The sequence below is a fragment of the Macrotis lagotis genome, chromosome 2 (assembly GCF_037893015.1).
Source record: "Macrotis lagotis isolate mMagLag1 chromosome 2, bilby.v1.9.chrom.fasta, whole genome shotgun sequence".
NCBI classification, from domain to species: domain Eukaryota; kingdom Metazoa; phylum Chordata; class Mammalia; order Peramelemorphia; family Peramelidae; genus Macrotis; species Macrotis lagotis.
The window spans coordinates 316,681,102-316,698,636 of NC_133659.1; the positions used below are offsets into that span (position 1 = coordinate 316,681,102).

The following is a 17,535-nucleotide window of genomic DNA, read 5'->3' on the forward strand; positions in this document are numbered from 1 at the left end:
TGAGTAAAGTAAAAGTTATGAGTAACATATAAATTAGTCAGCTGGCACACAACAGATGGGGGGGATTACATCTTTATTTTCACTAATCTCTGTCAAATGTTTTAGAGTTCTACTGTTTTCCACAGCGAATTTTCAACAAGTGAGTATTTTCTGAGTTTGGCATAACCATAATTCTTTGTGCCCTGGAATGATCTTACCCTCTGGCAAAGTGTGTTACTTAGACTAGCACCTGACAGCCACTAAGAAATTTAGCTCCCTTTATTTCCCAGGGCTGTCCATCTCATTTTCACAATCCCTGTTCCTTGTCACTGACAGGTACTGCTCTCGTGTTCCCCTCACAAAACTTTGCTTCTGTTGGGTGAGCAAAACCCCCAAGACTTGAGACAATGACTGTTTGCTTCCACAGGACCGGAGTAATGCTAACCATGAGAACTATCTCAAGATTTAAGAATGACAATGTCTTACTAATACGGTGTTGGATGAAGCTGTGAACTCATCCAACCTTTCTGGAGAGCAATTTGGAATTATGCCCAAAGGGCAACAAAAATGTGCATACCCTTTGATCCAACAATACCACTACTGGGTCTATACCCTGAAGAGATCATGGAAAAGGGTAAAAACATCACTTGTACAAAAATATTCATAGCAGCCTTGTTTGTGGTGGCAAAGAATTGGAAATCAAGTGAATGTCCTTCCATTGGGAATGGCTTAGCAAACTGTGGTAAATACGTAGGGAACACTATTGTTCTATTAGAAACCAGGAGGGATGGGAATTCAGGGAAGCCTGGAGGGATTTGCATGAACTGATGCTGAGTGAGATGAGCAGAACCAGAAAAACACTGTACACCCTAACAGCAACATGGGAGCGACGATCAACCTTGATGGACTCATTCATTCCTTCAGTGCAACAGTCAGGGACAATTTGGGGCTGTTTGCGATGGAGAGAATACCACCTGTATACAGAGAAAGAATTGTGACAGAGACCAAAGACTATTACTGTCAAATTAGGAAAAAAGAAGTTTTCTTATTATGTAATCTTGCTATCTCATACTTTATTTTTCTTCCTTAAGGATATGATTTCTCTCTCATCACACTCAGTTTGGATCCATGTATACCATGGAAACAATGTAAAGATTGGCAAATTGCCTTCTGTGGGTGTGGGGGGAGGGAAGCAAGAATGGGGGAAAAATTGTAAAACTCAAAATAAAATCTTTCTCAAAAATATATATACAGCAGCCATCAGTTAAATGAACAAGCTACCAGGAGAAAACAGAATTGTCAACACTAGCACAATCTATTCAGTTTCATACAATCATTAGCCACTTAAAATATAATGACTATTTTGAGTGTTGGGCAAGCCCTGAGGATCATTGGTAATTTTTTCCCCAGATAAAGATCTTTCTGTCTCTCCCTATTTTAATAAACAACATGATTTAAAAGAAAAAAAAAGAATGATGATGATGTCTTGGTCCAGCCCAATATGTATAGAAGACCTGCCTTTGCTCCATCATTTTAAGCCCTCCTTCTTAGTAGGGGGCGGGGGGGGGGGTTCTGTCTGCAGGCATCACCTTCCTCTCTTTGAAATTATTTAAATTTCCATTTATTTCTTGACTTTCCTGTCTCTAGCCTACAATGTTTTGGCTCCAGCCATCACCATGTAAAATATCAGTTGTGGTCCAGTTGACCACTCTGATAGAAATTTAGCCTTTCCTTCAGTTGTTTAAGAACATTATTCCAAGAATCTACTCATATACTATAATACCATCAAACTGACTTCTAGGTTCCTCAGACTTGGCTCCTGTATTAGTGAAAACCTTTGCACTGGATCTTCCTGGTGCCTAGAATGTTCTCTCTCATTATCTCAGTCTGATGGAACCCATAGGCTTCAGCAGACTATCAAAGGGGTCCAGGACACCAAAGAGATTAACTACCCTTGCTCTAAACTCTACAAATGCAAATCAGCTGAGGGGCCACATTCTAAAGCCTTCATTCTTTTTTTCTGCCTTCAGATTATTTCAACATACTCACTGTTTATACAGTTCTTCACATCCTCCAGATAGTCTGCATCTTTCCTTTGAATTGTATTAAAAATTTTTTCACATCTGGGTTTTCTTTTTTCTTTTCCTTTTTTCCTGCCTTTTAACAGAAACCAAACTGCTCACCTACAAAAGAGTTAATATCTTGTACTTTTCATAAGCTGATTTTCACTTTTACTTCACCCAAAAGTTATAATTCTGCTCCTTTCAGCAAAGTGTTCACATACAAAAGGGGTGACCAACATCTCCCACTTTTGAGAACTGGGACAGTTCCCTTCTTTGTACGCCTAGGACCCTTCAGAGTTTCTGATACACTGTGATTTCTTGTTGTTGGAGAGTCTCTGTAGGCTTTGTAGACATTCTTTAAAAGGATAGCTTTTCACCTTGCTAAGTTGACCGGGCTCCTATAGCTCAGTCTATATTGACCATAAGTGGAGTAACGGTTTTTACTATTATCCAGGTCAGGTATGCCCCAAAAGGGAAAGTGACTGGTCAGGGAGACAGTCCAAGTATTCTACTAGTGCTCCTCCATGAGGTCTTTCCTAATCCACCCAACTCTAGATGACTCCTGCTGCATTATCTTGGATTTCCATGACATCCATTTTTCTATAAACTTCTGTATTCATAGGTTGCTTCTTCTGATAAAATTTAAACTCCTTAGGAACAGGGATTATTTCATTTTTGTTTTGTTTGGCACATAACAGGTGCTTAATAAATGCTTGAGGATTGATTTATTATTTCTTTACTATAAAATAAAAATAGACCATTGGATTATAGATTTAAAGTTGGATAGGCCTTTGGAGACCATGCAATCTATTTTTCTGATGAGGAAACTGAGACTCAGGTTCTGAGATTTGTTCAGGGTAAGACAGGGCTAGAGGCAGAACGAACCCAAGTACAGTACTGTATTCATGGTGCTATGTGGCTTCTCAATAGTCATTTGTCACCCAGGGTGATATTTTTTTAGAATTAGTCAACAGTAATTGTCTCCTATGTGCCAGATGTTGGTTAAACATTGGAGGAAAAAAAATCAATCAACCAATATTTATAAAGGACCTACTAAGTGCTGGGTATAGGCACAAGAATACAAAAAATAAAACCATGCCTGCTCTCTAGAAGCTTATATTCTATCAGGGGAGGCAATAAAAATGCAGGAACAGAGAAAGGAATAAGCATCTATTATGTTCTTACTGTATACTAAGCATTGTGGTTCCCAGACTAATAAAATTACAAATCTAACCTCTTGAGCATAGGTTAAAATCCAGTTGTAGCATCAGTGATAGCTGTGGTTTAAGCCAAAGGTTTAGGACCCCAAGTTAAGCTTGAGAATATATCAAGGGCTGCTGTGGTGAACCATTCATTCATTCATTCACTCTGCATGCTTCCTACCCAAGAGCCACATGCAATGTCAATTAATCCGGGGTCTCCTGGTCAAAGAAACCACTGTTCCCTGAGTTCAACTGGCCTGGACTCTTCTGTAAAAGAAGCATTAAAAAAGAAGAATTTGAATAGGCTTTTAAGCCCCAGCCTCCAAGATGCAGATAAATAGTAGCACAGTTAAATCTATTCCTGAGCGCAGGATGTGAATAGAATGTTATACCCTTAGTTGCTGGCCCAGAACAAAACATGCAGAGAATGTCATTGCTCCACAAACCACTTTGTCACGGTTAAGCCGGAGCCAAAACGGGTTTTCTTAAAACAGTATTATCAAGTACCTAGGGGAACATGTGCTCTGAGTCTGGGCAAGCACCCAGGTGTTTCTGGGTATTTCCATTGGAGTTCAGCCTTGAAAAAAAGGCTCTGAAGGAGGTTCAGGAATAGGTGACCTTCCTAAGGAAGGGTAAAAGCAGAGCAGCGTCCAAGACTCCTGCCCCGGCCGGGCAGGTGGCTCACAAAATGCCAGTTTGCATTTATTGGGCCAGAAGGGAAGGGTGTTTTAGTTTTTTTCCTTAAATCAACTAAGAAACTAAGTACTGATCCATATTAGCAGGAAAAAGACCTAAGAGAGAAAATGTTACCAACTTTGTGTTTTAACCAGTCACTAACTAGTTGATGAGTTAAACCCTGCTCAAAATACAGTTTTCTGGTAGCTATCGCTGCTGCGGCTGTTAGTCCTCAGACTTCAGCAAAGTGATGTCACCACTAGCAAATGAATTGGATTTAGCGGAGGGAGGGAGGGCTGCAAGATAAGAGACCCGAGGACTGGAAATGGCCCCTTGACAATCTGTAGAAAGAAGCTGGAATGCATCTTTTGATCAAGCTGTTGGGTCATTTCAGTCACGTTGGACTCTATGATCCCATTGAAAGTTTCTTGGCAACGATACCAGAGTGGCTAGCCATTTCCCTCTCCCACCTATTTCAGAGAAACTGAGGCAAATAGGGCTGAACAACTTGCCCAGGGTCACACAGCTAGTAAATGTCTAAGTACATATTTGAAGTTAGGAAGAGGAGTCTTTCTGACTTCAGGTCTGGGTACTCTACCTACTGTGCCACCTAGCCACGTAGACATACAGCACAAGCAGCGTCTCCAATTACTCTCTCAACCTCAGCTCTTCTGGTTAGTGGAGTCCACGGAGCAAGGTTACTGACCACTTCACCTCTCCTCGGGTTTCTGTGGGCATCCCTAAGGATCTGGAGGGTTTCTCATCTATTGCTATCACTGACAAGTTCCCATGTAGTATGTCTCCCAATAATATTAATGGTTAATAATATCAGGGGTTAGCTTCCATACCTCTCTCAGGTCATTGGTGACTCCCTCCCTGGGATCACTAGTCTTACCCTGACAACCTCTCCATTATTTTCTTTCTCTTCCACTGAAGCATCGACTGATTTGGACACCCCGCCTCCCCATCCTCTTTTAGGATTCCTCTATGAATTGTCTGCCTCTAAGGGAAATGAAAACTCTCTAATGAAAGGGTCTGTTGTGCTTGTTTATATTTATGTTCCTAGGTATTTACACTTAATAAATGTAGCTATCTATTAAACACTAATGGCTAACATTTATACAGTGTCTACTTTGTGCGAGGCACTGTCCTAAGTACTTCACAAATATTATCTCAATAGATGCTCACAATAATCCTGGGAAGTAGATATTATAAATTTCATATTATAGATGAGGAAACTGAGGTTAAGTGACTTGCCAGGGTCACATAGGTAGTAAGGGTCTGACAGATTTGAACTTAAGTCTTTCTGAGTCTATCCACTGAGTTACCTACCTATCTACCTCCCTATCTGTCTGCCTACCTATCCATCTGTCTTCCCATCCATTTGTCTGTCTACCTGTCATCTGTCTGTCTGTCATCTACCTATCTGTCTACCTATCTAACAGCCTGTCTCTCTCTACCTATCTTCCTATCTACCTATCTGTCCCTCTACCTGCCTATCTACCTCACACGTTTAATCATCTAGCTAAAATCACTTAACCTATTAATATCTATTAAATAATACTTATTAACAACATCAATTATCTTTAATAATAGGATTTTACAGCAAGAATAGAAATAAAATGCACTTTCTTCTCATTCTTTCAACTTCTAACATTTTATAACCATGGGCTGCATAAGAAATGGGTTTCAGGCACCATCTCAGCAGAGGTAGCTGTTTCTGCTAATTAGGCCTTTCTGTTTATTACATGGAAAAATCAAAGGGAAAGAGAGATGGGGCAGAATCACTCCCTGAGTCATGGGTCTCTTTCGGTCAGCCACCAATGAGGGGATCACCTCTCAAGATATTAACTCTTTAACACTGACTCACACATGGCCAGCGGTTTATCATCCATCAACATCCTTCCACTAAACTAAAAATGTGAAGCAGATCCTTACAATAACCCTTCAAGACTATTATCCCCATTTTGCAGTTGAGGAAACTGATACAATGAATAAAATGACTTGTTGAAGGTCCACAGCTAGCATGTATTCGAGGTCAGATTTGAACTCTGGTCCTGACTCTGACTCTGACCCAACAGTCTATCCACTGCACCACCTAAGGACAGCTATGTGGTTCAGTGGACAGTATACTTGACCTGGAGTCAAGAGGATCTGAGTTGAAATCCAGTCTCAGCCACTAGCTGTATGACCTTGGGCAAGTCACTTAATCTTGATTATCTCACATCCAGGTCAATCTCCAGTGGTCCTGATTCATATCTGACCACTGGACCTAGGAAGACCTTCCTTCCCTCAAAGCAGAAACCACAGTTTCCCTTTGAGAGAGGTGGAGAGAGGGGACAGATTCCAGAGAGATCTACTATCTATGTTGTCCATCTTCAAACCGCATTTAACCACAGACCCAGATGGCTCCAAAGAAGAAAGGGAGACTGGTGACTTAGCACAGCACCCCCTTACTCAAATCTAATTCACATGCTTGTCATGGCATCACCTCCCTGATGTCATGGCATTCTTCAAGAATGAAGGCTAAACAACAGCCACTAAGCTGAGCATACACAGAATTTTACCCCCAAAGTTATGGAACTGTGGATATCTTCAGACCCAGAAATAGGGTCTAAGCATATACATCAAGAAAGAAAAGATCCTAATTGTACAAAAATATAGGGGGGCTCCCAGTCTTGGGGCAAATGTAGGCTTTAATACATCAGCATTAAAATGGGGGACCCAGAATGGCTTCATGTAGACAATAGGATTTTAGCTAGCAATTGAAGAAAATCAAGGAAGCTTTGGAGCTTTAAGTAGTTTAAAACTGAACTAAGACTTTTGAGATTCTGTGTATTTGTAGCAAGTCGAGAAATTATAGCTGGCGTTCCCCTTTTGAGGAATGATTAAACAATTATGGCAGATGGATGCAATGGAATATGATTATGATGAAAGAAATGAAGAGGGAGACTATTTGGAAAGACCTGGAAAAACTTGGATGAATTGACACAAGGTGAAAATAGAACTATAACAACAATATTGTAATAATGAACAATCCTGAAAAATTTTTAGAATTCTTGGGTGATTTCTGGTGTATCTGTGGAACTTCAATTTCTGTTTTACATGATTAAATGGGTTTACTCTTGTTAATTTGTGATGTTCTTTGGGGTGACCACAGTTTGGCAGAAAGATGCCCAAGTAATTGGAAGCTAAGGGCTAGTGACCTGGCAAGCAACTTTTGTTCTGAATCTACTTTCCCCCTAGAACAAAAACATTTAGAGGGAAAACAGTTATAAAAACTTGATCCATACTCATAGAGTACCAGCCTTGGAGTCAGGAGCCTCAGACACTTGACACTTACTGTCACTTAATCCTGATTGCCCCTCATCTGGGACCTTCTCCAGTCGTCTTGATCTATGTCTGGCCACTGGACCCAAATGGCTCTGGAAGAGTAAGTGAGGATGGTGATTTAGCACAGCCCCCCCTCACTGAAATCCAATTCATAGGCTTGCCATGGCACCAACTCCTCGACATCATGGTCTTCTTCAAGAGTGAAGGATAAGGGGCGGCTAGGTGGCGCAGGGGATAGAGCACCCGCCCTGGAGTCAGGAGGACCTGAATTCGAATGTGGCCTCAGACACTTAATAATGACCTAACTGTGTGGCCTTGGGCAAACCACTTAACCCCATTGCCTTGCAAAAAAAAAACACCCAAAAAAACCAAGAGTGAAGGATGAACATCATGGGTAAGGGAAGGAACAAGTAACATCCAAGATACAGCTCTTTTTCCTTTTCCCAGTGGATAGAGAGATGAAGATTTGAATTCAAATCCTGCTTCAGACATTGTCCTAGGAGACAGTTACTCAGCCTGAGACAGTTTCTCAACCCCCACCTGCCTCAGTTTCCACAATTGTAATATGGGAATAATAGCACCTATTTGCTAGGATTATTTTGATCTTCCAATAAAATATGTGAAAGGTGTTTAGTTCAGTATCTTGCATAATGTAGATTAAAAATAGCTTGTTTTCTTTCTTCCCTCAAGGCCAAAACCAGTTTCTCTTTGAGATGGGCAGATTCCAGAGATATGTTATCCATGTTGTCCCTCTTCACACCACATTTAATCAGCCTATGTGTTAATCTACATCATATACATTCACCTTAACACAATTTAAATGTTTTTTCTAACCCCCTCTGGCTCCTCCAATCCCACCTTCTCAGCTAAAAACCTTATCTCATATTTCATCAATTGGGGTCATTTACCAAGAACTCCTCTTCAGCTGACTATGGGACATTTTGAATTGGATGTCCTCTAGACTTCTCAAATTCAACATGTCTAGAACAAGACTTATCTTTTCCCCCATCAATCCTTTCTTGTTTACAATTTCCCTGTTACCATTTAGGATACCATCATTTTCCCAGTCACCCAGGCTTGAAACCTAGGCAATCATCCTCAACTCTTCCATCTCATTTCTCTCTCCCTTATTCAATACAAGCTAAGATTTCTTGGTTTCATAGCAACATATTCCTTTCTCTCCTCTGACTCTGCCACCACTCTACTAAAGGCTCACCATGTCACTTCTGGACTATTGCAATAGCCTGCTTGGGGGTTGGTTTGCCTGCCTCTCCTCAATTCCATCTTCCATTTAGCCACCAAAATGAGTTTGCTAAAGGATGTTTGACCACATAAGTGATGCATGAAAAAAAAGACCTTATCTTAGCAAAGAATTAAACTAATGAGTTAATCATCTTTATTTGTGCCTTATTTCCCAGTTAAGGCACTAATGAACCACTTCTGTGAAGACTTCTGCCTTTATAAGTCACTCCCCATCGTCTTTTGGAGAGGTAGTTGCAATACAGAACTCTGCTCTTTGAAAGAAGTAAACAGAAATTTATATCTCTCCTAACTCTGGGGCCATTGTTTTGTGACAATAGGCTCAATCCAATCTTCATCATACTCTCCCCACCCCCAACTCCCCTAACCCAGTCATTTCTTATCACTTCCAGGATCAATGTAAAAGCCTCTATTGGGCTCCTAGAGATCCCATCTTATTCCCCATCCCCTCACCCTCCACATGTTATGTGATCCAGTGTCACTGACTTCCTTGCTATGTTTCAAATAAGATACTCCATCTCCTGACATTTTTTTTTAGGTCTTTGCAAGGCAAATGGGGTTAAGTGGCTTGCCCAAGGCCACACGGCTAGATAATTATTAAGTGTCTGAGACCAGATTTGAACCCAGGTACTCCTGACTCCAGGGCCAGTGCTTTATCCACTACATCACCTAGCCGCCCCATCTCCTGACATTTTCACTGCCTAATTCCCACACCTGTACTCTCTTCATCCTCAAGACTTCTTCACTTCGAGTCCTGGCTAAAATCCTGCCTTCTAAAGGAACGCTTTCCTGATCCCACTTAATGCTGATTGAGACTATAACTGATTTACTTTGCACAGATCTTGTTTGTATATAGTTATTTTCATGTTGTTCCCCCTTATTTTTTGAGCTCCTTGAGAACAGGGGCTATTTCCCCCACCCCTTTTTCTTTATATCCTCAGTATTTAGCATAATTCTCAGAATGCAGTGGGTATTTGTTGATTTGATGAGAATCTATTAGCTCTCAAAGTTTTAGCTGTGGGTGGATTTTCCTCTCCAAAAAGAGAGCTTTTGCCTCGTATAGATCAAATGCTTTTGGAACAGAAATTGACCAGTGAAGTTGAATTCATCCGCATTTACTCTGTCTTTGAGTCTGTCTCCTAGTCTGATACAAGCTTTTCTTTAACTTAAGGTTAGAAAGTTCACATTAACTTTCATCTCTTCCTGATCACCAAACTGCATCCTTTCTATATCATTTTGGGAGGCTGAATTTCAACAAAGAGCTATTTGCTCTTGAGATGCTATGATTTCCTTTTTTCTTTTCTTTCTTCTCTGGCTCCATGACTCTTGCCAGCTCTAAGAAAGGAAGGAAAAAACGGCAATTAGATGGGCATTGTCTTGTGGGGAAAATTAAAACTGTTCAGAAAAAATTTATTATACTGGAGATGGCTAGAAGGTATTTCCAATTCCCCCAAACTCTGGATTCACTCCAAGCATTGCTTTGGGATCACCCCCAAGCTTCTGTTTTGGCTTATAGCTATTTAAACCTATCTTAATTTACCTTGTTTTCAGGTTGCCTTAATTATAACTGTTTCCATGGGGTTAACCCTAATCAACATTTCATAAAAATGTCAATCTTCCAGAACCTGGGGGAAAGGGCTCATTGTCCTCTACTAAATGACCCTAATAAATTTTCTAAAACTATTTCAGATTTTGGGGTCTATTTCTGTGAACAACCCCAATTCTTTGTGGCTTCTTTTTGCTCCTGACTTGGAAGTTACTCTATCTCATTAGATTCAGCTTTTTTCTGGATCCCTAGATTCCATTCCTAACTTGTCACTTACTGTGACCTTGAGGAAGTCCCTTTACCTTTCTGAGGCAGTGTCCTTATCTGTAGATAGCGATAACACACATGTATGTAGGTATGATAATTAAGCCGCTAGTGATGGGTGAGGGGTATGAAGAGGTGATGACGTGCCTGGTGAGAGCTGGACCTGGGTTCAAATTCCACATTCCACATCATCCACTCGCTTTTTTTCCCTTTTGAAGACTCTGATTTTACAATTCCCGCATCCGGCCCGGGGTGCTGCCCCTGCGCTGTGCGGCCTGGGCCCGGAGAGGCGGGGCGGGCGGGGCGGGGCGGGGCGGGGGGGCGGCGAGGCCCGGCCGGCTCGCGCGGGTCACCGCGTCCTCGGCGCCGAGGCGGCGCAGGGAGGCGGACGGCGCCTGCGCGGGCCGAGGGCGCCCGGCCGCTTCCGCCTCGCGCGGGACCCGGGGCTCGAGGCCGCGCCTGCGCACAAGCCGGGCCTCTGGCGCAGAGGCGGGGCCGCGCTGACGTCAGGGCCGCGGAGGCGACGCCGCCAATCGGCGGGCTCGGAGTGGCGGTGACGTCGGCGGTGACGGCGGCCGTGACGCCGGACGGAGGGCACAGGCTTTAGGGCGGGGAGGACGTCGGTCTCTGTGAGCCGCAGCCCGCCGGAGCGCTCGGAGCCTGCCGTCTCCGCCATCTTAGGTGAGCGGCTTCGGGGAGGCCGGGGCCGGGGCCGGGTTAAGGTTAGGGTGGCGGCCCTGGGCCGGGGCGGAGGGCCGGGGCCGGGCCGGGGCCAGGGTTAGGGTGACGGGTCAGGGCTAGGGTCAGGGCCGGGGCCGGGGCGGGGGACTGGGGTCAGGCCGGGGGGCCAGGGCCGGGCCGGGGCCAGGGTTAGGGTGGCGGGCCGGGGCCGGGGCCGGGGCCAGGGTTAGGGTGGCGGGCTGGGGCCGGGGCCGGGGCCAGGGTTAGGGTGGCGGGCCGGGGCCGGGGCCGGGGCCGGGGCCGGGCCGGGGCCAGGGTTAGGGTGGCGGGCCGGGGCCGGGGCCGGGGCCAGGGTTAGGGTGGCGGGCTGGGGCCGGGGCCGGGGCCAGGGTTAGGGTGGCGGGCCGGGGCCAGGGCCAGGGTTAGGGTGGCGGGCCGGGGTCGGGGCCGGGGCCGGGCCCAGGGCCGGGCCCAGGTCCTCGCCCCCGCCCCGGCTGAGCGCCGCCCCCGTCTCCCCCGCAGGACCATGTACGCGTCCGTGGCGCCGCTGGCGCGCGCCGACCCCTTCCACGCGCCGCCCCTGCTGCTGCGGCGCTGCCCGGCCGAGCCCGGCCCGTCCTGCCGCCCGCGCAGCCTGGCCGCCGCCGCCGTGGAAGGTGAGAGCCGGGCCGGCGCCGTGACCTTGGGCCCCGCGGGGGGAGGGGCCCAAGGTCGCCCCGGCCCCTTGAAGGGGAGAGGCCGGCAGTGGGGGCGGGGGGCCCCGATGCCTCGTGAGACGCCGGGGGTCGGCGAGGAGGCGGCCGGGCCGGGTGACCTTGAGCCTGCTGGACGCCCCGCGGAAGCACCTCGGCCCGGGCACGAGCCGCCAAGGGCGCAGGGAGCCCCGGAGCCCCCGAAGTGCAGGCGCCCGGGCCAGGGAGGCCGATAAAGGAGCGCTCATCCTTCCCTCGGCCCCAGGAGCAAAGGCCTGTGACGGGCCGGGGAGCAGAGTCGGACTGCAGAGGCCCGGCCCGAGGGTTGTTGGTGTTAAGTCCACGGAAACCGGCAGGGAATGATGAGCCCCTGCGTGGACCCCTCACTGCTGGGCTTCTCTTCCTTTCCTCCACTCCTTTTCTGTTTTTTTTTTTCCAAAATAGATCTTCCTCCATTCTTTGCATTTTAAGAATATTTGTGGTCCTCTACAGATTATAAGAGGAGGGGGGTGTCGGTGAAACAACTTTCGTGCTAAATCAAAACTAGTTCAGTTTCTTTGGGAGTTAATGAGCCTCTTAAGCTCTTTTAGTTTTTGCCTTTTAGAATAAAGCTGCCATTACTAGTATTTAAAAATGGACTACCTCGGGGCAGCTAGGTGGTACAGTGGGTAGAGCACCAGCCCAGGAGTCAGGAGGACCAGCCTCAGGCGCTTCAGAATGACCTAGCTGTGTGGCCTTGGGCAAGCCACTGCAAAAACCTAAAAAAAGAAATTGACTACCTCATTGAATCTTTATTGCTAACTTTAGATATCTATGTAATTTGAAGTAGAAACTATTAACTTTCTTAAATGTAGCTTATTGGACACTAAGATTCTGTATAGAAATGTTCTCTATCACAATGTTGTGTCTGGAGAAAAAAATTACTTTTTTTTTCTTTAAATGAAAACAGAGCAATATAGCTGCGAATATGGATCTGGCAGATTCTTTATCCTTTGTGGCCTCGGAGGAATTATTAGCTGTGGCACCACGCACACAGCATTGGTTCCCCTAGACCTGGTTAAGTGCAGAATGCAGGTTGGTTTGGCATGTTGTGCTCCAGTCCATCCTTGCTGCATGGTTGTGAGAGTGGAAAGTGTGGGCCTCGACTAACACGCTGAGTGCAAATCCTAATTGTCCAGAAGGTAAGTTGCTTTCTAGTAACAAGAGTTTTCTATTAAAAAGCATGGTGTGTCTTGTTTCTGCTACAGAATACAGTTGTGAATATGGCTCCATGAAGTTTTATGCGCTCTGTGGCGTTGGTGGGGTCTTAAGTTGCGGCCTGACACACACGGCTGTTGTACCCCTCGACTTAGTGAAATGCAGGATGCAGGTTTGTACTGAGATGATTCTGTGAACGGCTGTGGGGTTTGTGGCAAGATGCTTAATCCAGAAAGTGCTTTAAAAGCAAGCAGAAAAAAAATAAAACTCTGGTCCTCCTGACTCCAGAGCCGGTGTTCCTATCCACTGTACCACCTAGCTGCCCCCATAAAATTCTGCCATTCACTTGAATCTTGATGATACAAGACAAAACTTTAAAATATCATTTGTTCCCTTGGTTTCAAAAACAATTTTAACCTCTAGTGAAGAAAAATGTGATGTCTTACGGGGGGTGTTTGAAACCTTCAAAAACTTTTTAAGAATAATTTGGGGGGGGTACTTCCTTGTTCTTACTTGAATCTTTGCTATCTTTTTGCAGCACAGTTGAAATCTTTGCAGCCATAGGGGTCTTTTTTCTTATCCCTAACCCTAGTTACCAGCTTCTGTATTGTTTTAGCTATACGTGAAATGTTACTTAGGCAGTCCAAGTTTTACTGTATGGGATTTGCTTTTTTTGTTGTTGCAACAGCAAGGCAAATAGGGTTAAGTGGCTTGCCCAAAGCCACACAGCTAGATAATTATTAAGTGTCTGAGGCCAGATTTGAACTCAGATACTACTGACTCCAGGGCCAGTGCTCTATCCACTGTGCCACCTAGCTGCCCCTGCTTATTTTTTTTTTTTGGACTTAATTTGTACATACACTTTTTGTACTTAATTTTTTAAAAAATCAAAATGATCAAGTGTTAAAAATTAAAATAATGAATTATTAAAAATTTATTTATCCCAAACAGGATTAGAAGTCTACTTACCTGTAAGGGAGAGAGAGAGAAAGAGAAAGGTGAAGTATTAGGATTAAGGAAGGCGGAGTATCCCAGCACTGAAGTAATAGTGACATAAGATCTTTTTGCACTAGATAATTGTAGAGGTTCTCTCAAAAATGTGAACAATTCTTTTCACTGACATTGGTCTCTACGTGTTTTGTGACTTGTATGAACCCTTTTGCTCATTAGTTTTGAGTTACCAATATCCTCAGCAACTTTAGAACTCTGCTGGCATGTGGTCAAAATAAGGAGACAATATTTTTATGTTATTAAAGTGGTTTTCTTTGATAATTCTGTCCTTTGTACCTTAGGATATATTGTAAATCTACTTTGCTTTTTAACTAGTTAAAAAATAATGCTCACAGTTGCAGAGTGTTAGACTTAAGTATCAGAGTGAACTACTCAATGCTTGAATTCAAGTATTATTCTTTCTGGAAACTTTTACCAGAATAGTGCATATGTATATGTATTTCAATGAGCCATTAGTGAAAGTAAGTTTCCTTTAGAAACATTGGGATCTTATGGCTCAAGTTGAAGGATTTTGGAGGTATTACATTACATCTCTTTTGTGTGTGTGTTTTTTTAAGGTGGACCCCCAGAAATACAAGGGCATCTTTAATGGATTCTCTGTCACACTCAGAGAAGATGGTTTTCGTGGTCTGGCTAAAGGATGGGCTCCCACATTCATTGGCTACTCTATGCAGGGACTCTGCAAATTTGGTTTTTATGAAGTCTTCAAAGTTTTGTATAGCAACATGCTTGGTGAGGTAAATAATTTTAATTTTAAACACATAAACTAAATCATGAGTTTGGGACTATTGTAATTTTGCATAATCAGAAACAAATTTAAAATGTAATGCCCAAGGTCATAGTGATGAAATCCAAAGTTATTTTTACTACGCCACATTGCTTCTGCCTCCCGTGATAAACTTAAGCCCTTTGGCTTAACCTCTGCCGTGATTTGAGATGTCAGAATGTACTCCAGATTGTGTGCCACCATTTAGAGAAAGAAAAAAATGATAAATTAAAAGTGTGATGGCAACTAAATGTAATTATGAGTGTTAACTCCTTTTGTTTTCAAAACGATACTTTAGAGGTACTACAGAAACAAGTGAGAGAAGTCAAAGATGGCTTCCCTTCTTAATTTCTCATTTTGGTGTTTCAGGAAAACACTTACCTCTGGCGTACATCCCTGTATTTAGCTGCCTCAGCCAGTGCTGAATTCTTTGCTGATATTGCCCTGGCTCCCATGGAAGCTGCCAAGGTTAGAATTCAGACACAGCCAGGCTACGCTAACACCTTGAGGGAGGCTGCTCCAAAAATGTTTAAAGAAGAGGGTCTCTTTGCGTAAGTGACTGGTCTAAATTCTGCATGTGGAATCTGCTTGGTGGTTTTCTCATCTTTGTGGGTCCTTTCAGACATTTTCTAATAGCTTGGTCCAACAAAATGGAGGTTCCCCTAAAACCCTAAAATGAGCCGATAGTTTAACTGCACTTACTATTAACAATATAATGAGCTAATCTTGAGTTTGAGACTTAGCAATTTGAGGTTTTTAGGATTGAAACACTTGGCCCTGAGACTCATTTCAAATTGAAGGCCACTCAGAAACAGTGTTGCTCATCTATAAAATGAGGCTGTTGGGTTCTTTGCCATGTAGGCTTTTGGGGGCAGGTAGACTCTTGTAAACTAGAAAGCTCTACTTGAGTTAAGTAATTTGCATTAACTTGTGCACTAACAAGTAGTTAATGCGTGTTGACTAGTTGATATGTTCTCAAGACCTGTAAGTGCTTTTAAGATAGTTTTTTACTCAAATCTCTATTCAGACTGAGATATCTAATCTTTGTTGGGTCCGAGTTGTCACTTGCGAGGTGGCCTGAATTTTTCTATATGGGTGCATGCTTATATTTTGATTTAAGACTTTACACATCAGGTCAGGTGAGTAGCCAACATGCTTCCTTAGATCCACCTTTGTGGATGCCAACTCTTGTTCTGAGTTCTACCTGGTAACATTTGTTTCCTGTGGTTCCAGTCAAGAGGCATCCGGCAACTTTACCGGTTGTACTGTCAAAGGTGCTTGAGTCATTGGCATGTGAGAGAAGTATACCTGCATGTCAGTCATGCGTTCGGATAGAAATGACAGTGTGTCATTTTTTTACTATCAGGACTTGACTGGTATGCGGACAGACTTTGTGCAACAAAACCAAACTTTTTTTTTTTAAGTAGTTTTCTGTTAATTTTAACTTTTTGGGTCTTATAGATTCTACAAGGGTGTTGCTCCTTTATGGATGAGACAGATCCCATACACCATGATGAAGTTTGCTTGCTTTGAGCGCACTGTTGAGGCCCTGTACAAGTATGTTGTTCCCAAGCCCCGGAGTGAGTGCTCCAAGGGAGAACAGCTGGTGGTGACTTTCGTGGCAGGCTACATAGGTGAGAAATGCTCGGGGAAGCTTCAGCTGCTTTGGAATAGGGGGATATCTATGATAGTTTTTGAATCCCAGTGTCGTTGAGATTTTGTACAAGTTTGAATTCATTCTTGCGAACATTCTTTTTTGTGTTCTGTGACTGAGACACCTGGGTTTATTACTTTGTGTGAAGGTGATTAGACTGGAATGCTGAGCTTTCACACTTTGCCCAATGAGCTCCTCAGGAGCAAGTTTTTCTTAAAAGATTATTATCCTTGAGTGTTCAGTTCTTAAAATCATTGCCACTCAGAACAAACTCTTTCGTTTGTCAGTTTGAATCAAACCTGTTTCTGAGAAGTTAAAGATTGACAGCTGTGCCTCTTCTGGTATACAGAGAATAGGGAGCCTCTTGCATGATGTTAGCATAGTTATTAACTGTCCTCTTCTTCTAGCCGGTGTCTTCTGTGCCATCGTGTCTCACCCTGCTGACTCTGTGGTGTCTGTGCTGAACAAGGAAAAGGGCAGCTCGGCTTCACAAGTCCTCCAAAGGCTTGGATTCAAAGGTAGAATTTTATCTCTTTAAGCAGAACTCCTGCCCAGGATTGAATTTTTCTTCCTGTTTCAATGTGCTTTATGTGTCATTTTTCCCCCAGGTGTATGGAAGGGGCTCTTTGCCCGTATCATCATGATTGGTACCCTGACTGCACTACAGTGGTTCATCTATGACTCCGTGAAAGTCTATTTCAGACTCCCCCGTCCTCCTCCACCTGAGATGCCAGAGTCTCTGAAGAAGAAGCTTGGGTTGACCCAGTAGAGGAATCAAGACCAACTATGGACTGAATCTGCTTGCTAACCAGTGTTGAGCAAATGTAAAAGAAACTTTTATATATTTGAGCGTGTAGATTGTCTATTCCTGATGTAATTATTGGTTGTGCTCTTGCCTGATGCAGGGGTTTCAAAATGTAACTGTTGCAATAAACCAACTCTTCGTGATTCTTGGCTTTGTGTGATTTGATTTTACTTTTGAGATGACAGATTGAACTTTCATTCTTTTGTTCTGAAATTAAGCATTGACATACCAAAATAGCATTGCTTATGAAACTGCACATCCATCTTAACAAGCTTGAATTTTTGTACATGAGTTTAAAAGCTATCTTCATTTTCTCCTGTTAAACGTTTTGTCAAACATTTTTTAATGCCTGAACAAGTCCATTTTCTTTTTTTTGCATCTTCACCTAATGCCCTTGGGGGAGAGGG

General features: G+C 43.7%; 1 protein-coding gene, 1 long non-coding RNA gene and 1 other non-coding gene across 5 annotated transcripts; 2 read left to right on the forward strand and 1 right to left on the reverse strand.

Moving 5' to 3' along the window:
• Window positions 1–49: 49 nt before the first annotated feature.
• Window positions 50–10,625, reverse strand: LOC141515239 (uncharacterized). Its single transcript, XR_012476285.1, has 5 exons — window positions 10,361–10,625; window positions 7,263–9,847; window positions 3,426–3,511; window positions 2,029–2,162; window positions 50–953 (listed from the first exon to the last, which is right to left on the reverse strand). It is a non-coding gene; the product is annotated as an uncharacterized LOC141515239 (long non-coding RNA).
• A 315-nt stretch (window positions 10,626–10,940) lies between these two features.
• SLC25A3 (solute carrier family 25 member 3) lies at window positions 10,941–17,271 on the forward strand. 3 transcript variants are annotated; one of them, XM_074226647.1, is made up of 8 exons: window positions 10,941–11,003; window positions 11,526–11,659; window positions 12,645–12,769; window positions 14,461–14,640; window positions 15,039–15,220; window positions 16,131–16,303; window positions 16,731–16,841; window positions 16,932–17,271. In XM_074226647.1, exons 2-8 carry the CDS (start codon window positions 11,530–11,532, stop codon window positions 17,090–17,092), a joined length of 1,062 nt encoding a protein of 353 aa, XP_074082748.1. In that variant the 5' UTR covers window positions 10,941–11,003; window positions 11,526–11,529; the 3' UTR covers window positions 17,093–17,271. The 3 variants fall into 3 exon arrangements, with proteins under 3 accessions (XP_074082748.1, XP_074082749.1, XP_074082750.1); XM_074226648.1 differs by lacking the exon at window positions 12,645–12,769 and adding an exon at window positions 12,943–13,064 and having other exon boundaries at window positions 10,986–11,003; XM_074226649.1 differs by lacking the exons at window positions 10,941–11,003; window positions 11,526–11,659 and having other exon boundaries at window positions 12,044–12,769.
• LOC141515769 (small nucleolar RNA SNORA53) lies at window positions 15,819–16,058 on the forward strand. The gene has a single exon (XR_012476514.1). It is a non-coding gene; the product is annotated as a small nucleolar RNA SNORA53 (small nucleolar RNA).
• Window positions 17,272–17,535: the final 264 nt, after the last annotated feature.

Coding starts and splice junctions, on each gene's coding strand:
- SLC25A3 (XM_074226647.1), top strand. CDS start 11,530: ATGTACGCGTCCGTGGCGCCGCTGGCGCGCGCCGACCCCTTCCACGCG. Junction 11,660..12,644: donor GGCCGCCGCCGCCGTGGAAG/GTGAGAGCCGGG, acceptor AAATGAAAACAG/AGCAATATAGCTGCGAATAT. Junction 15,221..16,130: donor AAAGAAGAGGGTCTCTTTGC/GTAAGTGACTGG, acceptor TGGGTCTTATAG/ATTCTACAAGGGTGTTGCTC.